We start from the raw sequence: 23,500 nt of genomic DNA, 5'->3' as shown, positions 1-23,500 counted from the left end.
CAGCAGAAGACAAATACGAAAGATGGAAAACCAAATGAAGTCTACATGGAATGGTAATGTAATCTTTTCTCCCTTCAGTTTTACCAATACTTTCCCGCAGTACTGAATCTATTAAACACAACCAGCCATCTCGCGAGATGTGAATTAGAATCTAACTTCCAAGAAGTGAATAAATTGAAAAAAGTCCTTTAAACTAATCTGATCTAAACGCTTAACGCTACTCTCTCTTAGCTGAATTTATTTAGTCAAGTTTATCTTTAAACTTGCAGTTTTTATTAAATTTTAGTCGTTATCAATATTACAAGAACTCCGCCGTAAATAGTACTTAAATAGGATCCTTATATTACGATCTATTAAAAAAAAAATAATAATAATAATTGGTAACACATGACCATTTCTAACAATTTTTAAAGTTCTATTATAATTTTTTCAAATTCTGAATATCTAAACATTCAATGCTCTACTGATCAGAATGCCTTCAAAACTGATCAGGAATGGAGCCAACACTCCATTCCTGGGCCCGGTGCCTATCCTGGGGATCACCAAGGGCTCGGTTCGTGCGGCTCTCAGAGATTGGATCTGGAGGGAGCACGAAAAGAACTAGGTGCTGTGTCCAGGGGTTAAACACAGCAAGACTACATATAATGCCTTGGCTGTGCCAGCAAAGAGCCAAAGAGACTCAGTGTTTGGAGTAGAAATCAGATTGCACTGATCACAGGCCTATTCACGGGGCACGGTAGGTTCAGGAAGCATCTGTACAAGGTGGGGGCATATTAGCTCGGAACTGTTGTGCAGCTTGTGTCAGGAGAGGCGCCTTTCAAAACTGTAAGAGCTAAGCGAAACTCTCTTCAACAACATCACTGAACACAACTGGCTTTCACAATTAAGAGAGAATCTTATATTGGAAAATAAAAATACTAATTCTTTTCAAATCTGATTTAATGTGTATATCTAAAAGAAGATCAGGAATCACACTTTATCGGAAGATATCGATTTAGTTATCAACTCTCGCTTCAATAATAATTATAGGTTAATCAGTAGTCTGGCAGGAATAGAAAACTATTTAAAACTTAGATAATAATGTGAGCAAACAAAGTTTGATTATCCAGCTACGATTCATCCGATTTTTTTTTAAAGTGAATTGTAACGTTTTGGGGAAGATAACTGCCAGATTTGTAATTTAGAGAGTGCAAGAGATCTTTACAATTTTCTATTAAATTCTCCCATGTATAATGAGAGAAAAATCTCTTAGTAAACATATCAGTAACAATAGTGATCAGATAGTTCAAATATTGCTCGATTGTTGGAAATCAATAATGTGACCAAAATTTATTATTATATTTGTCAAGCTTTAAAGATTAGAAAATTTATTGTAGATATGAAACAAATAGTTGAGCCTACACCCTTTACATGTAAGTACAACAGTATATAGCGTGTATCTTCATATTTTTTAAAAATATTTCAATGAGGAACATTCTATGTTGATTATTATTTTGATTCTTTACGTTTCTTTTTCTTTTATTACTTTTATTAATATTATAATATTATTATTATTATAATAATTATTGTTCATTCTTTATGGTGACTGATTCATAGTTTCAATAGGATGAAAAAAATAATTGCCATTCCAGTCGAGTAAAATTTATTTTGCCGAGCTATCGACCTAGGGACTAGGTTTAAAAGTATTACTTTCTAAACTAGCCCTGAAGATGACCTAGTCCCTAGGTCGAAAGCTCGACAAAATAAATTTTACTCGACTGGAATGGCAATTATTTTTTCATCCTATCGATAATAATAATTATTAGTATTATTATCATTATTATATTATTATTACTACTTTCAGTTATCATTTTGTTTTATAATAATGTGCAGTATTCCAATTCTTAAATAATATGTAATTTCAGTTTTCTCTATTAGTCTTAATTCTCTTTTCTTTATTAATTTATTTATTTAGACTGTTATATTCTTAGTATTTAATCTGTAATATGAATGTAATTTGTGGTCCAGACTCACTGGCTACAAAATATGTTTTAAAAGCCAAATAAATATCTTATCTCTTATATTATCAGAATGAGGAGGAAACGGCCTCTTCTTGTTCAATTGCGTTGCAATCAGGTGGTTGCGCTATGGAACCCTTGGATCTTTGAGACCGAAGGAGATAGTAGCGCAAAAAGAACTAGTAGGGAAAGTCCTCAACCTTCTTAGTAAAGGAGGTTTTGTCTACTAGATCTAAAGAGGAGGGCTGCGGTCTATAGATCCCGCCATACTGGTTTAAATCTTAATAGGCGCCTAATTGCATGTTGTAATTACGATTTTTTAGAGAAACTGATGGAACAGTTTTCAAAGTGGTCTCTAAAATGGAAAAAAAAAGTTTAGTAAACGGAACATTTAGTCTTCTTTAATAAATATTCAAAGCAAGTTGGTTACATTTTATTGAATTAGCACTTTAGAGGAATGTTTTCCTTTCCCAGAAATATTTCTAGGAAAATGTTTTCAAATAAAGTTGAAGATCCTGTGAGAAAATTGAAAGTAGATAAAGATGGATGCTAATATCTTTTTCGGGCCCTTTTTGAGAAGGGAAAATACACCTTTTTTTTAACGAAAAAAATACCTTAATTAACTTTCGTTAGTTCTAAAGGAAATATACAATTTCTTTTTGGCTTTGGTCTGTGAAATATAATACAGATATAGACCCCCCCAATACAAAGGGTTCAGGAGGGCACACGAAATGGGGGCAATAAAATACGCAATTGTAAAAAGGGTACGGCCAGAGGAACAGAAAAATAACCCTTCCCCTCTGTTTTAAACAAACAGTAAGGGGCTACCGGCGGAAGGGCCGCTAATGTTTGTGAAAAAAAAGGGATTTTTCTGCAAGCTTCCCTCTCAGCATCCTTCCCAAACAAGCATGCATGTAATATATATATATATAGACTCACCTACAGGCCAACTTGCACAAACAAAGCTTACAGACACACAGACACACTAACGCACAAATATATACACTAACCTGCCCCGCCCCACCCCACCCCACCCCGTAATACACAAGGGCCAATACATGACCAGTTGATTTGGAACTTTTTCATCTGTCGAATAAATTTTACAGAGTCAATTTAATTCGTAGCCCGAAGGGACAGTAGATGATGGAGCCACCATTGAACTGGGCAGGGGCGGGTTCAAGTTTAAATAATTTTACCGCTCGATTGCACTCTCCCAACTTCACCCCCACAACATCACATAGCTATATACATTAAACAGGCAAAATAATAAAAGTACAATACTACACGCTATCCTGCATTCGACTGGTCAAATTTCAATCAAGGAAAAACAAATTAAAGTCTATATTGAAGACAATTAATTGTGACGCCAATCAGTAGATTTAAAGCAATTAGTTTTGGGGCTTCTGACAGAGAAAGAGAATTAAAAGAAGAGAAAAGCACTTTGTTAATAATTGTATATTAAATTAACCAAGTGGAATAAGATTAATTAACATCCAACCCTATTTAAGAATAAATTATCAAGATAATATTTATTATTTCAGTAAGAAAGTCAAAATAAGGAAAAGAGAAGAAGCAATTTCTTAATAATTCCATATCAATTTTTCCATTGTTCGAAAAAAATTAAGTTTAAAAGTAAAGGTAGATTTCGAATAGGTTCTTTCTCAGATTGTGCCCCCCAATCGACTCCAACTAGTCCAACATGAATGTCCGCAAAATCCATAATCGGTCGCAAAGATGAAAATAATCTTTAGGTCCAATTTAGATAAGATTTGACTCTAGTTATTTAAGTTTAAGCGAGCTGTAAGATGCTCCTAGGAAGAGAAAATCAAAGGGCCAGCAGCTGGATTCGAACCCGGGATCTCCGCGAGGGAGTCCAGCATTCGCTAACAGCATAGCTAGTCGCTTCCCTAGTTTTTATTTATTTATTTTTAACCTTTATTTAGATTGTTACAACTGCACAGAAATCAATGCAATAAGTAAAACAGATGGTGGATAATAGAGTATGTTGATAGGCTAGGCCAACAAGCACACACTGGAGTGACTGAAGTGAACGGCGGCCATCCAGTGATAGCAGTCGTAATATGCCATTATAGCAGGAGGTCACACTAGATAGTCGACGCTACATTCACAGTTGGCCGCGAGGCCTCCGACGCTTCAAGCGTCGTGGAGGATTAGTTGGGAGGGTGGAGGTTGAGAGGGCTTGGACTAAAGGATTCATGTGAGTGGATAGTTGGGAATGGAATTTAATGTAACGGAATTTGGCGAAGAATGAGTCGAAGGGAATTTTAAGGTCATCGTTAATAGTGTGGTTAGACACGTAAAATGGAGCACTTCTAGGATGCGTAGGATTTTCGATTGAAGGGATTGGAGGCATTGAAGGTTCGAATGTTTGATGTTCCTTATAGTTCTATTCCATATGTCCATACAGGAGCTAGTACAGAGTAGTACAGTTGTCTTTTGTTACGTTATGGCAGTTTTGAACGTTTGTTTAGTAGTGTTTTCAAAAGTTTATATCTGTTATTTTACTCAGCTCGTTTTAGTCGAGTATGAGGATTCCAGGTTAGTCGTTTGTCAAGGTAAAATCCAAGGTAACGAACTTTCGTAACGGTAGGAAGGGCGATATGGTTAAAATGTATGGAAGGGAGGGTTTTTCGGTTTTAACGTGAAGACTATATGTTTAGATTTCTGTTGATTAACCTTAATTCTCCACTGACATAGCCAGGGTTCTAGGACATTGAGATGGGGTTGAAGATGGCAAGTTGCCAAGTAAAACATAATTACAACCAAAACAGAATGCAGTGTTTCTTTTAGTTTTTCTTGCAGAGTAAAAGTAACATAATTTCATTACCTCCTCCTGCTGACAAAGTTTTCACTGAGGTTCTGGGTTATAAAACCTGGTTGATCCTTGAAACTACCAAGCCTTGTGTAGGACAGAGACTGGAATAACCTGGTTCCCAATCAAGCCTCAAGAATTTCCTCAGGGCTGATTTTACATTGGGTAATGTTGTTTTACTGTTGATTCTTGGTGCCACCGTCCAGGATTTATGGGGCTCTTTCCAAAGTCATCGCATTAAGATTTATTCGTACAGTGCATTTGGTAGAACCGAGGACAGTTTTTGCACGAATCAATGGAGTATATGCCATCTTTTCTGTCCAATTGGCCAACTTGGACAACTCTGATGATCAGTCATCCATTCAAGGTCAACTTCAGGCTCCCTACTTTCCCAAACGAGGAATATGCTTGTTTTACAAGATGCTAGGCGCTTTTGCAAACGTGAATCCCCATAACATCTTTAAAGCCTCTACACAGATTCTCCTTAGACTGAGGATTAACTACCAAAGAACTTACAAATAAAGTCTCTGGCCTCAACTCATGAAACCCCAAAGCCACCAGCTACCTTTGAACCAGACTGATCTTTTTATCGTTAAGGAGGTCAGATTATACAGGAATTATGGGTAAAAATAAGAAGTTGTTTCTGTCCCAAATTAAATTACTCACCTAAACAAATATATTTTTAAAATATATAAAATATAATGTAAATAAAGGAGAAATAGCTAAAGGAATATAATTCATTAATACGAACAATACAATGAGTTTTCTAGCCGATGGCTGGTATTGTAGGTATAAGGGAATAACAACGGAAACTTGTACAAAGTACCGCATTGTCATAAATATGGAGTAGTTTCAACTCACAAGTATCAATTGGCTGCGCCGTTGGAGAAAGTTTGTTCCTCTGTACATTGTTACCACCACAACAGCAATCATACTACCAGATCCGCAGGGTTAATTAAACTTACTAGAAATTCTGTCCAGTATATATTGCATAAACTATTAATATTTACTAAAATATTATTGTTACATTTTCTAGAGATTCGTCTATTTTTAGTTGAACTAAGTTAGTTAAATAATTAAAAAAATTAGTGATTTTTCCTAAGTGATACTGGAGGTCAGTAAAATAAGGTGGTGAATTGAAATCAACGTAACATGATGATATCCTGTATATATAAGCTTAACTGGAACGACTGATCGTGACTATTTTGTAGCACCAGCTTGAATGATTCATGTAACTGGATATAATATATAATTACTGAGTATACGGGATTCGATAAGCCAGTAATGTTGGTAAGTTTGCTAATGTTAGTTACTGTCTAAAATGTCAATAACTGCGGAAAGCCATTACTTGTATTGTAAAATACGATAGGTACTACGAGGGAGATAGCAAACAACTTACATCAATGGACTAGTGAGATCGTGGCAGGTATCTGATTAAATTTAAAATTTGAATAATTTCACTCTCATTAACCATAAATTCAATCTAATCTTTAATTAGACATTACATTCTTTGAAATAAAATGTCTAATTAAAATTGAAACACTAACAAATAATGAAATTCAAGAAATAAAAAAGAAAAATATTTCGTTGTAATTCCACCATTTCCACTTATTTTAACAAATTATACCCAAAAACATACTTTTTGTTGTTGTACAATGACATCCTTATACTGGGTTCATTTTAAGACGGTTCAAATGCATTTCATGCTTAAACGGTTAATCTGAGCAAAAAATGGTAGAGGAAAAATTTGTTGTCCGTCACCTCTAGTTTCAGAATATGTGATTTGATTTTAGATTCCTGCCCGCATACTAAAAATATTGCCAAGGCAGTAAAGCTAGTATTTTTCTTAATATCGGGAAATAAGTCGTTTTCCGAGTGATTTTTCTAAGGAAAATCAAATGTTAAGAGCTTTAGATGTACTCAAGCATACACAAAAATTAATTTTACGTCTGTTTCAAACAAGAAGGTAATTTTGGGAGAGTTGCGTTTAATTACCAAAAAAATTGGAAACCTCCTGCCACATATGTAAGTGATCAATATCTTTCATGTAAAGGATCAAATTTATTCCTTAATTAAAACTGTCCGGTAGGACAGTTGTATAAGGGTTGATCGTCAAAAACTGCAAGAAAAAGCGTAACGTTGAAAAACACCCAACTTTGACAATTTTTTTCTCTTTTTCTATAAAAGATAAAATTCCCAAATTTTTTTTAAATTATAGGGCAAACCCTCCTTTATAACTGTATTTGTTTTGTAACGACCCAGATTTAATAGGTTTCGAGAAAAAAGTTGCCGAAAATGAGCAAAAACGGCTTTTTCATAAAATGTTCTTGTTCTTGTTCTTGTTCTTCTTGTTCTTCTTGTTCTTCTTGTTCTTCTTGTTACGTTTTTTGTAAACAACGTAGCGCCTAAACGTGTGAACCGATTTTCATGAATGAGGTGTCGTTCGATTCGGAATTTTATGTAGATGTGCCTTTTGGGGGTCTCGATCCTATACATGGAATGGGAGAGGAGTTAGCCCCCTTTATGCAAGGCCCCCTCCAAAATTATTATTACTAATTACTCTGTAAATCTTGGCCCGATTTTGATAAAATTTGGTAGGATGATAGGGTTAGGGCTCCCCTACGTAACATTAAAGCGGCGATCAGCTCTTACTCTTGTTAAGGGGAAGTATAGCAATCGTTTCAAATTATCGACACGTGAACCGACCGAAGTGTCATTGGAATCGAAATTTTGTACAGATTTGCACTTTAAAAGTCTCGACGCCGTGCCTCATAAGGAGGGGAGTTCGCCCCACCCAAATAAGGCCCTTTCTAAAACTATTATTACCAATATTTCTATAACGCTTAGTACGATTTTGATAAAATTCAGCTCGAATAAGTGGTTAAAGCTGCTCTACGTTGCTGATGCTCTTGCACCTACTAAGAGGAAGTACTGCAATCGTTTAAATTATCAATGAGTGAACCGATTTAAATCAATGAATTGTCGTTCGATTAAAAAATCTTTGCCTCTTTGCCTTTTAGGGAGAAGTACTGCAATCGTAGTTTATGTTTCTTACTCCTCTTAAAAGGAAGTACTGAAATCGCAGTTTTATTTTGCTATTTACGTACAAATACCTTCCTATGTTATTCAAAACGCTTTTTCAAAAACATTGTTATTGGGGATGGTTTGGGGGACCGCAACTATAATCATTCTTTAAAAAGATCTCTCCAGTGGTAGTTACGGTTCCGACTTAACACCTTATTAGGTTATAATTATAGAATTGCTTATTCCAAATTTTAAAAAATCTGTAAAGCAGATATGTAACTTTGTAAAATAGACAAAAAGGAAAATCTATCCAAAAGGTACAAAAATCTCCTTAACAAAAACTTACAGTTTAAAATGTTAAGTATAAGGGTTGATTAAACGCCAAAAGGTACACAAATCAGCAAGTACCCAACATTTCATTAATACTTCATTAATATTTAAGTAATTCTACTGCATTAATTTTCATTAATAAGTTATTTTTTAGAATTTATTAGATGTCACAGACCCTTATGCTGGCCACTTCATTTATAATATTTTTTTGTTATAATTATGATAAATCACATATATGTACATGCATGTTAAAGTAGAAAAAGACAAAGTTAGAGTAGGCTACTGTCTTGAATTCGTCTTACCGAAATATTCGAGAGCACAAATAACACACAGTTATAACAAGTAGATTATTCAACAACAATTATGATTTCTCGATTGTAATTTAATTTAGACCTCCTAATTTTACTTATAGTAAAATACTGGAATAATTAGCTGTCCTAAAAATATGCATATCTTATTTACTTTATATTACATATATACAACATTGTGGGATGAATACCTAGATTGAGAATGTAATTGAAGAAAACTATGTTACTTGCGATAAAGCCAGATAATTATTATAAACGTTTGACTACTTCATAAAATAACAATTACTTTAATCGAAGAATGAACTTAAACCGATGATTTTTGAAAATCATTGATGTATGTTGGTGAAGTTTCTTTTAAAAAAAAGTTTTGAATTTTTTAGCCTCATAATTTTTTTTTATTTTTTGTAACGTTTTTCTTTTTAACCTGTAATTAATAGTTTCATTATTATAGATAACTAGATATTACAGTCAATCTACAGTGCTACTTGAACATATATTTTGTAGACGAAAATGGCCAGCATAAGGGTCTGTGACATCTAATAAATTCTAAAAAATAACTTATTAATGAAAATTAATGCAGTAGAATTACTTAAATATTAATGAAGTATTAATGAAATGTTGGGTACTTGCTGATTTGTGTACCTTTTGGCGTTTAATCAACCCTTATACTTAACATTTTAAACTGTAAGTTTTTGTTAAGGAGTTTACCAAATAATGCACTTTTGCAGCATGAACTGTGCCTTCAAAGGTGCCTCTTCAGATACAGAGAGCAGTTGATAACCTCCTGGCTAACCTGGCTTGCGAATCTGAGGAGGCACCTTTCAAGACACAGTTCATGCTGCAAAAGTGCATTATTTGGTAAATTAAGGAATAAATTTGATCCTTTACATGAAAGATATTGATCACTTAAAAATGTGGCAGGAGGTTTCCAATTTTTTTGGTAATTAAACGCAACTCTCCCAAAATTACCAAATAATTATTAAACCTTCTTGTTTGTAACAGATGTAAAATTATTTTTTAGCCATTTTGGGTATGTTTGAGAACATCTAAAGCTCTTAACATTTGATTTTTCTTAGAAAAATCACTCGGAAAACGACTTATTTCCCGATATTAAGAAAAATACTAGCTTTACGGCCTTGGCAATATTTTTAGTAGAAAGGGGATGAAAATATACATAAAAATGACCAATCGCGTGCTCTTCTTTCTCTTTGATAATATGTTAAAAAATTGAAATATGATTAATAAATACCAGATTTTGAAATGGCTAGCACCTTTGATTTTGAAGATATCGAATTGCGGTTTCCGGTTTCTTTCATTACTTTTTATACTCTTTAAAATTGTATATATGAAAATGGGGGTCAACTGAGAACCTTCACATTTGGTCGCACGTCAGCCGCGTATGCGGGCAGGAATCTAAAATCAAGTCACATATTCTGAAACTAGAGGTGACGGGCAACAAATTTTTCCTCTATCATTTTTCGCTCAGAACAACCGTTTAAGCATGAAATGCATTTGAGCCGTCTTAAAATGAACACCCTGTAAATAAGTTCTTCTAATGATAAAACGATTTTTAGTATTTTAAACAGTATTTTGGAATTAACACAAATTCTTGACTTTAAACAAAAAGAAGAATCACATTGACTCGCACAATTTTACTGGAAATTAATGTATTTTTTACGACTAAGATCCCTAAATCAAGCTTCTATTCATTAAAAGAAGGAAGTGAAGTAGTCAGTCGCTAACCAAACGTCTTAACACGTCACTTGCTATTTCCTTCTATTTAAAAAAAAAAAATGACCCCTGACCTTACAGCATACTTTTTTTTACCATTAAAAAAAGTTATTGAAACCATGACAGTTGTATTGAAATTATCTATAGGAAGAAATATCTATTGTCCCACTGTTTACAGAATGCTATTTAGTGTCTAACTAAATTTAGTAACTATTATATTCAAGATATTGAGCTGTATTGACAATATAAATCCAATTTCGTAGCAGAGATTCGTTTTTTCTTTTGTAAAAACTTCTCTTGCGTATTTCTATACTGGTCTGCGGGAAAGTTTAAAAATTTACATAATGCTTTGCGGTGCAATCACGCAACTTATGGTTTCTATATTGCGCTCGCTTAGGACACGATTTCTTCTTGAAAAATAGGGTTTTGTATGTACATTGCACAAAGTACACGAGCGTTAGCATCTTATTTCCCGTATTTAGCTTGGACTTCAGTCAACTAAACGATATCAGCATTCCCTGGCAATTCCTTCTATTATCTTTTATGTTCTAGATTAAAAAATATTTTAGAAGTCTAGCAAGAAACCTATGTCCATCATCGATTTATAAGAGTCGCTAAAAACATTGACGACGTTGACTGGATTTCTAACATCTAACCACCAGTTCTGAATTCATTAAGATATATTTCCTCGCAAGAATCTAAGATCTAGTGATCTCGTATTAGAGAAAGCATTTTAAATTTCATGAATTTTGTAATCCCACTCTAGGCTAACATAGAATTGTAAATTACAATATTCAGATCGAGGGTTTGTTTCTATACTTGATGCTTTATTAAGAAAACTCTCGAAATTTATTAGAAACATTTATACTTACTTTTTGTCCACGAGCATTTTTGTAGACAACCCATTGATTTAGCGACTCTCTCCAATACTCTACGAGGAAGGATTCAGCGTATTCTTGGCCTTGTCCATTACCAAATCTGCCTTGCGTTTCCGTTTTTGTAACTAGGTGGTTCCTAGATAGGTCCACCTCTAAGTATTCTCGTACTTCGCTACTTATCTGAGCTTTTGGACACCAGGCACCTCCGTTCAATTCTTGCCGAATTCTGTGAACAAAATATAATCATTGTAAAGAAATTTATCTTACTTCATCTGTCAGGAGCATAAGAAAGGAGAAAGGATCACTTGATACATTTCAAAATCAGAAATTAAATTAAGTTTTACGTAAGGGCGGTTTGGTTTGTGGTGGTTATAAGTTCAGATTAGACAGTAGGAGATCTCTAGTTCGAGTCTAGCTGTAGCTACTTTTTATTTAATTGGTAAAATCTTAATAGTGTAATTTAATAGCGTCCCAATTTAATAGAGTTGGACAATAAGCCCTTACTGAGAAAATAAGCAATTAGCTTACTTTATTTTCACTAATAATTTATATATAATGAATATTTAAAGGGTTGATTTGGATATTATGAGCTTGATTAGGTTAATGGATTTTGTAGATGATCGCTCTTACAAGCCTTAACCTTTCCTAAAACAAATTAGACAACTTGAATTGGAAAATTCAGGGGAACACTTTACATGCTTATTTATTTACTATTTCCAAGAGCTTGATTAGTTTCTCAATTACAAGTGGAAGCCAATACACGTCAAGAACTATTATTCGTACTCAAATCTACATCAACAAACCTAGGCAATATTATTAATAACCAAACATTCAGCTAACTTCAGCTGCGTCAAAAACCATAGTTACCAGCTAAAGCAAACTATTTGTTCATCACCATTTCTCTCAGTTCCTAACATTCTCAAATTGTCAATTTTTTTCTTAATTCTATAAAAATACAATCCAGTTCTGTCTATGATATCACCTAATTGTTAGTTGGACGTAAAGCCCGCCTGACAAAATAGGCATTTACTTACCTTTACTTTACTTCTGTCTATAATATCAGTACCATCATTTTAAAGAATTTTCAGGATCTAGTTAGTAGCTAGTTGGAGGCCAGTCCAGTTTAATGTAAATTTTATGTTACGAAACTCGTAATTAACTGGCTAGTTAAATCGTAATGTACCCCACAATGGATGATTGGAAATTATGTTTCAATAAACTATAGTTTATTGACTCCTGAGTAAATATAACTGGCATCCCCGGGGTAAAGTTTACTTATTAAAGCGAGTAAAATTGGACTTCTCAAAACCTGATATGGATTTAATTATGTTAAAACAAAGGGAACTAATATATATTAGCTAATTACAAACACAGGTAAATTCAATTAGACTAGGTAGTTGTGGAAGTTACTTCTGCTTTTTTGAAACAAGTATAAATCTTGATGAGTAACTCTTATTTATCCCCTACTTTTCAATAAAACGTCATTTATGAACACAGAATACATAAATCAGTTGATAACAATATTGAACATTAATTAATTGTTACTATAAAGATTCTAAGCTTTATACCTAATTTACTTGAATGAACACTATCCAAGATTTTCAGATTCAGAATGGCTGAATGCTAAATCTGCCATTATGAAAATGATCTACTCTGTCAGTGTTTGTGAATAGAATGTCGGCATACATAAAGTTTCAACTGTGAAATTGTGAAATGGAGTGGTTTGTTTTTGGAGTACAGCAGGGATGTAATTTGTATGGGAAATAATACAACAGCAGGACGCATGTTGTGCATTGATGATCAAGATTCAATGATTTGTTTTAAGAAAAATTGGTAAAATAAAAGGAACAAGAAAAGGTAAATTTGTAGGATGTCAGGGATAAAGAAAGAATAATCAAAATCCGCTTAGATGTGGATCCGCCATGTTGTTAAGTTCATGAAAACTTGTCAAAATTATTGAATAAATATGTAGCTGTAGCTCCAAACTCTACCAACAAAAAAGAGCACTACAGTTGGCTAGTGAAACTTCAGTACTCCGTAAGTAATACATCCAGTAATCTAAGAATGCCTGAGAAGATTCAAACTACTTCCCATCAGTATTCTAGATGCTTCAAAAATTAACGGATTCGACGAAAATTATGAATGGTCTAAGCTTTTACAAACAATTTCCAGTGAAATCATAACCTAATATGCATAATTGCAAAAGTAGCACTACAAAAATGGCGGACAGATTACAGTAATGGTAATAAAGGGAGATTCTATAAAACTATGGCAGGATCAGTTACCTAGACAACCATGGTTTTTAAGGGAACTGTCACTAATAAATTGGGTTGTTACGACAATAAGCAGGCTGAGAGCGAATCACGCGGTGTGCGGATCGTATCTAAACAGGATCAACAAAAGGTCCTCTCCTCTTTGCGTAGATTGCAATGAGGAGGAGGATTTCAAACATATAATAATGATATGTCCACGTTATGTGTGTAGAAAGGAAACGAATGTTTGACGACATATACAGGTATTTAGGTACATCATTTCGCTACGAAGACACAATATTCTCCACCAAGATCTATGTGCTTAAACCTATTGCAGAGCTAGAATGAAATCTGAATGTATTTAAAAGTTATAGAATGAATGCAAGGAAATGATTAGATAAGGATTACGTGATTTTAATTTTGGTTAAGCTATAAGGATGGCAGGAATATAGAGTATTGATCCATCCATTAGTTGTAGTTTGTATGTAAATAGTTGTATATAGTAGAGGGATGAATGTGTGAAGCGAATGTATTTATAAGTAAGAATGGAGAGTGAGTGATATTCTAGTGATATGCACCTAGACGATGCTGGCTGTTTGGCGAAAGCCAATGCCAAAAAAAAGGTAAAAAAAAAAAATCATAATTTCTGTTACCTAAAACGATCACAACGATTATCATTATTCGTACTAGAAAGACAGGAATTACATTTTACATCTTCTTCTTTACAAAGGTAACGGTAAAATTTAATGAGCTCTCAGCCTCAATCATTAATTCCTAGATTCTCTAATATTTCGAGCTGCAGTTTGTAATGAACTTAATCAAAAGCCTTGGTCAAATCATGAAAGGCTAAAGAATCTCACGCAAAATACTAGTGTAAGGCATCAAATTGGATTCTTATTCATCCTGAATCCAAACTGATTACTCAGCAAGAACGAAACAAAAAAGGTTTGAATAAATAAGAACTAAACAAGGTTGAACAGAAGTGTTCATTGTTATCAAACAATTTGTAGTTAATCTTCTTTAAAAAAAAAAAAATAAATAAATGAATTTTACTTACAATAAAATACAAGATTTTAAAATGGAAGGCGAAATAAACAAAGTGACTTAGTGGAAATTTAATGCCGAATTCGTTCAGGCAATGTAAATAAGTAAATCATAATAATCGTCTAAAGCGGAAATTGTTTTTAAGCACCGGTTTGAGCAGGAGAAGATTTTAGGAGTTCGGGTCAAAGAGAATTGTTTAAAGTTTACCAGTTTACGGGGTATTAGGGTAACGAACTCTCGGTAAGAAGAAGAAGGAGAAGAAGAAGAAGAAGAGAGTACGTCCTTCTTTATAATGAGCACCGGAGGAGTTGGGCTTGCAGGATGAGAGATAGAGAAAGCGGTAGACATTTACTTTGACTGTGCAACAAAGGAGCCTTGTACATGCGCTCCACTATGTAGCGGTCCCCCGCTAATTCTACCTCAGCAAAATTAAAATAACCTTTTGTCAGATAACTGCTACATATATATATATATATATATATATGTATATAACGAGTATAATATAACTTTTGAAATTATCTAAACTGGTCTAAACTCTGGATGGAACGATCTGTTCATGAAAGCTGCCTTAACAATAACAAGATTCACTTTTCACCAAAACTTAAAAAACTTTTCAATACTCAGTGCAACATGAGTAAAGAAAAAATCATTGATCTTTTATAAGCTTTAAGCAAACTTTTCAGATATCTCCCAGTACTTGGCATAACAATAACAAAGTATAAAATATCTCGCTCGCTTTGAAACTTTTATTAAACAAAAGGAATATTATAATCTTATTTGAGTCTTGTAAACTTCTTATCTTTATGCGATTTACTACCTTTAACAAAATGTTTTCAATTAAAAGTATTCTTAGAAAGTTCAAAAGAAGTTAGGAATTTAACGAGAATGCATTCTGAAAATGCACTGAATTCAAGAATACTATTTGGAGTTTTACAGGCAAGGACCAATTTTGCCCTCAATATCTTCAAAAAAATATTAGATTAGATTAAATTAGAGCGGCCTCAAGGCCTACGCCACTGCGACCCCTTTGGATCTATTGTGGCTCCCCAGCTTTAGAGCTCGCCCTCCAGACCCGTCCGTTTAATCAGACTCTTAATTCTGGAGGGCGACTCTTGGGTAAAGCTCTCGGGCCTTGGTTTTTCCTCCCCGACGAGTAACATCCTTAGCCCAGACAAGCCCCTCGCACTGACACAACACGTGCAGTTTCCTCCTCTTCCTGACAGAACCAACAAAGGCTCTGCCAGGCCCAAGCGATGCATGTGTTTTCTGAGCCTGCAGTGGCCAGTTAATAAGCCTACAATTATCCTTATAGCACCACGGCCTTGACGGCTTAATTCTGCAGTCAGCCTCGGCGAATAGCCCGTAATGAACTCCTTCGCCTGTCTCTGACAAGTGGTGTTGAGCCACTACTCCTGAGACCTACTCTGCACCCATAAGTTAATGGCCACAGGCTTAACACACTTCGAAACCCTAAAACAGGGCTCCAGGCCAATAAATCTGCCACTTCGTTTCCCTTATATCCTGAGTGACCAGGTACCCAAACCAGAAAGACCTTATTTTGGTCACTAATTTCCTTCAGGGCACCCAGACAATCCCAAACCAGCCTTGAGTTGACCTTGTATGAACTAATAGCTTGTAGAGCAGCCTGACTATCCGAGAAAATTGAGAAGACCTTAGCATTAATAATTCCTCGCCCACTAATCTCGGTAGCACAACAAAAAAAATATTAAAAACTTTTCTAATTTGCGCATAATAATCAGTTCAATGTTTATGATTTGGTTAGGAAATGTGGCTGCAGCTCCATTTGTGGAGGACACCTCGCCTTGGAGGAAAAACTCCAAATCAAATCCCTCCAAATGGCCAGAATTCTGCTGTAAGAAAACCGATACCCCAAATCAAGCAGATGTTGATTGCAAAGTGCACATAGATCTTAAGTTTCGCTACCAGTAAGCTCAAACCGGCTATGTTTAACAATTCTCGGGTTTATTTGCTAACCAATGTTCAATTCCGTGGACCTCGCCAAAGATAATCAATCACTTTTTAGATGACTACGGCTATTCGAAAGCAATGTCTCGAAAAGCCGCCAGCACTAAGAAAGTACTTTAAATATCATTTGTTGTTTTACTCTTGCCTGATCCAGGCCTTCTGCTATCTAACTACCAATTGGTTCAATAATACTTGGAAGAGTATTAGGTAGGAGTATTAGTAACTTTTACCATTATCCTACAACAACGCCGTTCGGGTACATTCCTCCGTTTTAACCTGATTGTTCTTCGTTTAGAAAATAATTGAGAAATTAGTTTTGATCATTGTCGAAAGTGAGTAATACCAGATCTCCTCGGATAGCCAAGTTGTTCCGCTTCTTTGCACCTTGCGATGTCTTTCCTCTCTCTCAAAAGGAGTTCATAGATGTAAAATTAGATTACCATCTTAAGGATCCAAAGGTATAATATTGTTTCATAGATGGTTCCTGTTGCCCGGGCAACAATTGCCAAATTAGGCTTGTTGAACTGGGCTTCTTCTTATTAACCCTCCTAAGTTAATGAAAGTAGGAGATAAGGGGGAAGGAGGAACGTTTTGTGGTTTTTCAAGGCTTGTAAACTCACCCGACCGTCTAATTTAAGAGGCAAGTCAAGATGCACTGAAACTGGATGCAATTAGCTACAAATAAAATAGACTGTAAGGCTACAAATAACATGTGCAGTGCTGTATATCTTCCAAATAGGAAACCACAGAGGCGAGAAATGCGGCGTGTCAGAATGATTTAGAGTAGTCTCTAGCCGAAATGGTGGGGTTAAAAAACATAATTAAAGAGTTAAAAATTTAGATTTAGCTTAACTTCAACATTATTTATTTATTTCTTTTTATATTAAGAGCGTCAAATCAGCTAAAGTCATCGGAACCTTCTCAGCTCTTTATTACGTTTTTGGATGGTATTCTCTCTGTCCTAACAGACAACTGCGTTCATCACAGGAAACTGCAAGAAAAGGAATCGAATTCCAGAGTCTTACTGGCTATCAGGTTCTAGTAGACTGCTCAAGGCTATTAATTTTTCACGTTTGGTCACCCGAAGTTCGGTTAACAAGGCAAAAAAAAGGCGGAAGATTAGTTAGCTCAGTTTTCATAGGACTTAAAACTTACTGCTGAAAAAAAGTCCTAATCAGCGCTGTCCTCAGAGAATGGGTGGTGCGAGAAAACTCAAGTTATTTAAGGCGATAAGGTTTATTCAGTCGCCTTGTCCAAACATCGCCGCTACTCCAACAATATAGGGCGGCTATTAAGTTGAAGTCTTTTCACTGTCACTTTAGGTTGAGCAAACACTTGCATTGCAATGACCTTGGAGATAATAGCTTGTTTAGATTGATTCAGAAAGAACTGGAAACGGTGATGTTCATTTAACCTTCAATATCTGACAACCTGTTATACTAGAACATTTCAATTTATACCAGTTGTAGTGCTAATTTTTCTCTACAACTGGTAAAAATTTCATTAAAATTTGAACCATACGAAAAGAGATGTAGAGCTTTGAAATTCGAAGGACGTTAAAAACCACCAAAAAGTAGCCTTCAATATCTCATTATACCTATATTACCTATTATAACTAGGACTTTACAATTTATACTAGTTACAGAGCGGACGTTTCTCTACAATTAGGTAAAGAATTCATTAACATCTGAACCAGACGAAGAGAGATATAAAGGTTTGAAATTTGAAGAAGTTTAAAACCTCCAAATTTTTAACTTTTAAAATCGCTGTGAAAGGTAGGTATGGCTGGAGGGTTCAATTTTTCAAAGAGAAAAATCCTCACCCTTTTGGCTTTGGCCTGGAGCCTTTCATCATACTAACTAAACTGAAAGGACTGTAAAGGTGCTCAAACTAGTGGGCGTCAGAGCAGGCGTCTCTCTAGGTCGCGGAGAAGCAGGCTTTGTAGCCAAGCTACATAGAAGCTAATCTACCTCAAGTAAGCTGAGAAGCTCACCTAAGAAGGTAAAATCTAAAAGCCGCCTATGTAAACCCCAAAACTGGGTTCTTCGTGTACACGAGACCATTGGTTCAACTGTCATTTCATTCGTACAATGTCGGACCAATCTCTTCCACTCAAAACATGACAACTCATGATGTGTTCTTCGTTGAGATTAGGCTAGTTTTTTATTCTTTCTTAGGTCGTTGCAATTTAAACTTCAGAGTACCATCCAAAAATGGCAAATCTAAAAGGAAATCCGACGATTGATTTTATAGTTGTTTAGAATTTTACATTTTCTTTAGATTTGTAAAACATTTGCCCAATACAGAATTAAATTTTTGTTTTGAGTAAGGTTTTTTTATTTTTAATGAATATTTATTATTTTATCACATTTTTTTGCGTTTATCAACCATAAATTCTGACATTTCTCATATTTAGGGTTGAAACCTTCGCTCTTTCTCCCATGGTGGGAAGGAACACAGTGTTTTTATCAGTAAATAAATAAAAATTTTAACCCAAAATATTACCTTATGGTACCTATATATATAACATTTCATTGCAGACATCATTTCCATATCTATAGATACATTTAGCCAATGCCAGTAAAAATATTTTCATTTTTTTTTTTTTATCTGGTTACTGTGCCGAAAACGAGGGACCTCTAGTTAGCCGAGGGAATGCTTGATATATTGATATTAGCCAGGCACAGGGCAGATCAGAGATGGAACGGCTGTTTGGCAAAGGGCGGAAGGGCTAAAAATATAGTCGCAGCTCGGAAAGATTTGTGGCACATATCTAGAGTTGCAAGTATGAAATATGACGCACATATAGTATAAAATAGCAGTCAAGTTTTTAGAGAAAACCAAAGAAAATTTAACAGTTACTACTCCAAAATCTATTCATCAATTTTTGTATACTTCTTTAGAATTATTAATAGATTTGTGTTATTATAAATAAACCCCACTCAGTTTTTGTTTAGTTAAAATTAAATAAATTATTTTCCGCTTTTGTTTTGGACGTACATCACTTGTCTAAAGCGATTTAGGGAGACAAGAGGTCATTCAAGAAGAGATGTACAGCAGAGAGAGAGACGATAGGTACATCCGGCACCTGGCTTTGCGAAGCAGGAGTATAACGGAAAAATGAGATAAAAAGTCTCATAAGGCAAGTCCGAAATGTTTCCATCTCCAGCAGGACTGTTAGAAGAAGACTTAATGAAAGTAACCTTAGAGCCCGACATCCTGCTCGTGGCCCTCTCCTTACCACAGTTCACAAAATTACCAGGCTTCAGTTTGCACGTGAACATGTGAATTGGACTTTAGACAACTGGAAGAGAGTTCGCATCACAGATGAGGTAAGAGTAGGCCTAAATTCTTCTGATGGCCGTAGTTACAAATGGCTTATTTTTTCAGCCAACAATATTTTGAAAGTCCAAAATTTGCACAAATTGGAAATCACAAAAAAAATATAAGGGTGGTGCGTTAATTTTGTCCATCAGTGTATTTAAGTATATATTATTCAAGTGTATAAAGTGTATATTATAATCAAGAAACTGTATAAAACTCTATATTCACTTATTTTAGTTGAGCTTTTACACTTGGATGATCAAAAAAAAGAAGATTAACAACTCTTTTTCTGAGACTACAAAGTTAGTGAGAAGAATGGAGAAGAAAGGATAAAACATTAAGTAAGGAAAATACTAAATAAGAAGACGACTTTTAAATAAACCTCTATTTAAATTGAATACTTCTTTACGAAAAGTCATTAACGCTTCGGTTATCAGAGAGGAGTCATGATCAGCGGAGGTCGCTTTTAACAAATGGGATGGATACAATTTGTCCGATTGTCGCTGGCATTAAAAGTGCTCCTGTGGGGGGGCGAAGAAGCAGCGCCAGGAAGTAGTAATACAGAGTTGTTGTTATTTAGCGACGGCAGCCAATGCCCGCCCTCATCCTATTCTTACGCAACTTTACCTCTTCCTGCTCTGGAGGTAGAGTAACACAGCACTCTTATTTCTTACAACGTCTAGGGGTTTGTGCGAGAAGCTCTCCCTTATTTGTCCTAGGCTAGTCGTTAAAACTTGTTCGTCCAGAAGAAAAAGAGGCACCCTACTGCATTTTTCAATTAACTTTACTTTTCTTGACTACCAATCAAAACTTGGGCCTATAGTTTTAATTAGCCAATTTCGTTCGCATCATTAAAATAAATGGAAAAGCATGTAACAATTACAAATTCGCCCCCTAATAATAATATCTACTAACTACTATTAGTAGATAATGTCGCGTAATGCTATGTAGCAATACTTACATTTTTGTACAGTTTCGCTTAAATAAATCTGAATTAGTTGTTAGTAAAGTTCTCGTTAGCGAAATCAGAAAAGTTTTTTTGTAAACTGGGAATGTACAACATAGTTCTAATTAATAATAAATTACAATTATTATCCGATTACTGTAATTCTAATTCTTTAGTAGTTAACATTGCCAAAACTAACATCGTCCCGTTCAGAAGAGGCGGCAGACTGAGGACTAATAGAGCATTCTATTTTAATAATTCTAAAATCAATGCTGTAAATAGCGTGAATTACTTATGCGTCAGGTTCTCATCTTCAGGTGTATTCTCCTTGGCCGCTGAGGAATTTGTAAGGAAAGCAAAACTAGCCTCGTTTAAAGTTAAAGAAATTCTTGTATCCTCTAAATCTGACGCTTGTGAGACTAAATGTGAGCTTTAGAGAGCGATGTCCAGTTCAGTCTTATTATATTCTTCAGAGATATGGGCTCCTTTATGTACTGTTAAAATAGAATACTTTAAATCAATTTTCAATTCGCCTCTTCATACTCCTAACTATATCGTGCGCCTGGAAACAGGATGTTTTCATGTAGAGGTGGAGGTTCTTAAAAGAATGATTAGCTGGTGGGCGAAGATTAGGAATATGAGTAATGAGCGACTCCCTAGAATATGTTTGGAAAAGTTAAAGTACTTGGATAATCTCTGCAACAATGACATAAGATTCAACTGGTTTTCGCAATTAAAAAATAAACTATTTACAATTGGTGCTAACTATGTTCTTAATATTTCAGACCCTAATTTAGTCCATCGTGAAATTTTAAACATAGCTGAAAAAAATTAGAAACTACAAGGTATCCATAGATATAAATTCTGTTATGAATTCAAATTACAGTCCATTTAGGATTTGGAGAGCCTTATCTAAAATTTAGAACTAATATTTCAAAACAAAAAGTAATTAGCCAGATAAGAGTCGCCAAATTTAATTTCTGCAGACTGCTCTGCAAAGGAAAGCTCTATATATTTAATGGTGAACAACGTTGCAATCTTTGTGACGAACGCTCGCCAGATGACATTCGCCATTTCTTGCTCTCTTGTGCCCCACTCGCCATTATCAGAAATAGATTTCTTACTAACTACATAGACTATAATGTAAGTTTGGATGAACATTTTTCTAACTTACTGATTATTGTTAATACGGACAAAATGGATAATGTTTATTTTTTTGTAATGTCAGGCCTATGTATCAAATTCTAATTTTTTTAATCCAAAAATTATTTTACATAAGCAGAATGTCAGTTGAATTGTATTGTTTTATTTGAAATTTGAAAAAGATAAATTTGTCATTATTATTAATTATTTTTAAAGAGCATCTATAAATTTATAAATATATTTTTTATTGTTACGTATTTTGTATTTATATTTCAAGAAATGTATTCTGTTTTGTCACTCAACTCCATTTGTATGAGGAATTCCTCAAAACAAAATAAATAAATATTATTATATTATTATTATTATTATTATTATTAGTTGTAGTGGACCTGGACAATCAGTTGGGATTCCACAAGTCCTTGCTTTTTCGTTCTAAAGCTAACTGTTTCGAGACAATCATAACCAATCTCCGAATCAGAGTAGACAAAATTATTCAGATCTACTAACCTGAGCGAAACTGAAACATAAAACCCCACAATCAGCTAGTAAATAGCAGTAAAAACATAATTTAGTTTGAACTAAAATTATAATGCTGAAAATCCCGCAGAAGTTTCTGAAATGAAGCAGAGATATGCACAAAGTCCCACAGCCTAAAATCATTGTTCAAGAAAAAAATTTACAAATAAGTTCTTAAAATGATTAGCGCATCCACTTAGTTTTTTTAAAAAAAGATCCGGTTTGTATTCGAAACAAAATTACTAAAATATACTACTAAAAATACTTTTTAAAAAAGAAAAATTACTGAGCGAAGACCTAAGAGCCAGTCTAGAACTGAAACAAACATCCGTTAGAGAACCCCCAATAATTCTTTTCACGGAAGTAGATTATCACATGGCGAATGTACACCACATAATGCGGTATAAATGATGAGTTCTTTTGAGTATGAGAAGATATCTGTGTTTTCTTAAGGGATAACTTCCATAAAAACACAAAACTTGCATGTCTCTAGAAATGTTACGAAAATTGCAATGATGTCACTTATTATGTAAAGGAGCTTCTAAACAACATCATCTAAAGTGTATAAAAGTATATAATGCTATGTTGGCAAAGATGTTGTAGACAGACGAGGTTAAGTATGCATAATAAATAATTCGATTGCATCTTGCAGAACTAAAAACGTAGCGATTCTTTTGAGTATGAGAAGATATCTGTGTTTTCTTAAGGGATAACTTCCATAAAAACACAAAACTTTCATAACTCTAGAAATGTTACGAAAATTGCAATGATGTCACTTATTATGTAAAGGAGCTTCTAAACAACATCATCTAAAGTGTATAAAAGTATATAATGCTATGTTGGCAAAGATGTTGTAGACAGACGAGGTTAAGTATGCATAATAAATAATTCGATTGCATCTTGCAGAACTAAAAACGTAGCGATTCTTTTGAGTATGAGAAGATATCTGTGTTTTCTTATGGGATAACTTCCATAAAAACACAAAACTTTCATAACTCTAGAAATGTTACGAAAATTGCAATGATGTCACTTATTATGTAAAGGAGCTTCTAAACAACATCATCTAAAGTGTATAAAAGTATATCATGCTATGTTGGCAAAGATGTTGCAGACAGACGAGGTTAAGTATGCATAATAAATAATTCGATTGCATCTTGCAGAACTAAAAACGTAGCAATTCTTTTGAGT

The 23,500-nt window shown here is 34.4% G+C and overlaps 1 protein-coding gene across 11 annotated transcripts in view; it reads right to left on the bottom strand.

Annotated features, from left to right (window-relative positions):
- Positions 1-23,500, bottom strand: part of LOC141449738 (discoidin domain-containing receptor 2-like) — a 587,266-nt gene that overhangs the window by 142,193 nt on the left and 421,573 nt on the right. For all 11 annotated transcript variants that reach the window (XM_074119450.1, XM_074119440.1, XM_074119446.1 and 8 more), the window contains one exon: positions 11,096-11,327. In XM_074119450.1, coding sequence (XP_073975551.1) covers positions 11,096-11,327 — 232 coding nt within the window. The remainder of the gene's footprint in view (positions 1-11,095; positions 11,328-23,500) is intronic.

The sequence above is a fragment of the Rhodnius prolixus genome, unplaced genomic scaffold (genome assembly GCF_049639745.1).
Source record: "Rhodnius prolixus isolate KJV_2025 unplaced genomic scaffold, Rpr scaffold_2, whole genome shotgun sequence".
Lineage (NCBI taxonomy): Eukaryota > Metazoa > Arthropoda > Insecta > Hemiptera > Reduviidae > Rhodnius > Rhodnius prolixus.
Note: the sequence above shows the minus strand (reverse complement) of the source record. Positions and strands in the feature narration are given on the sequence as shown.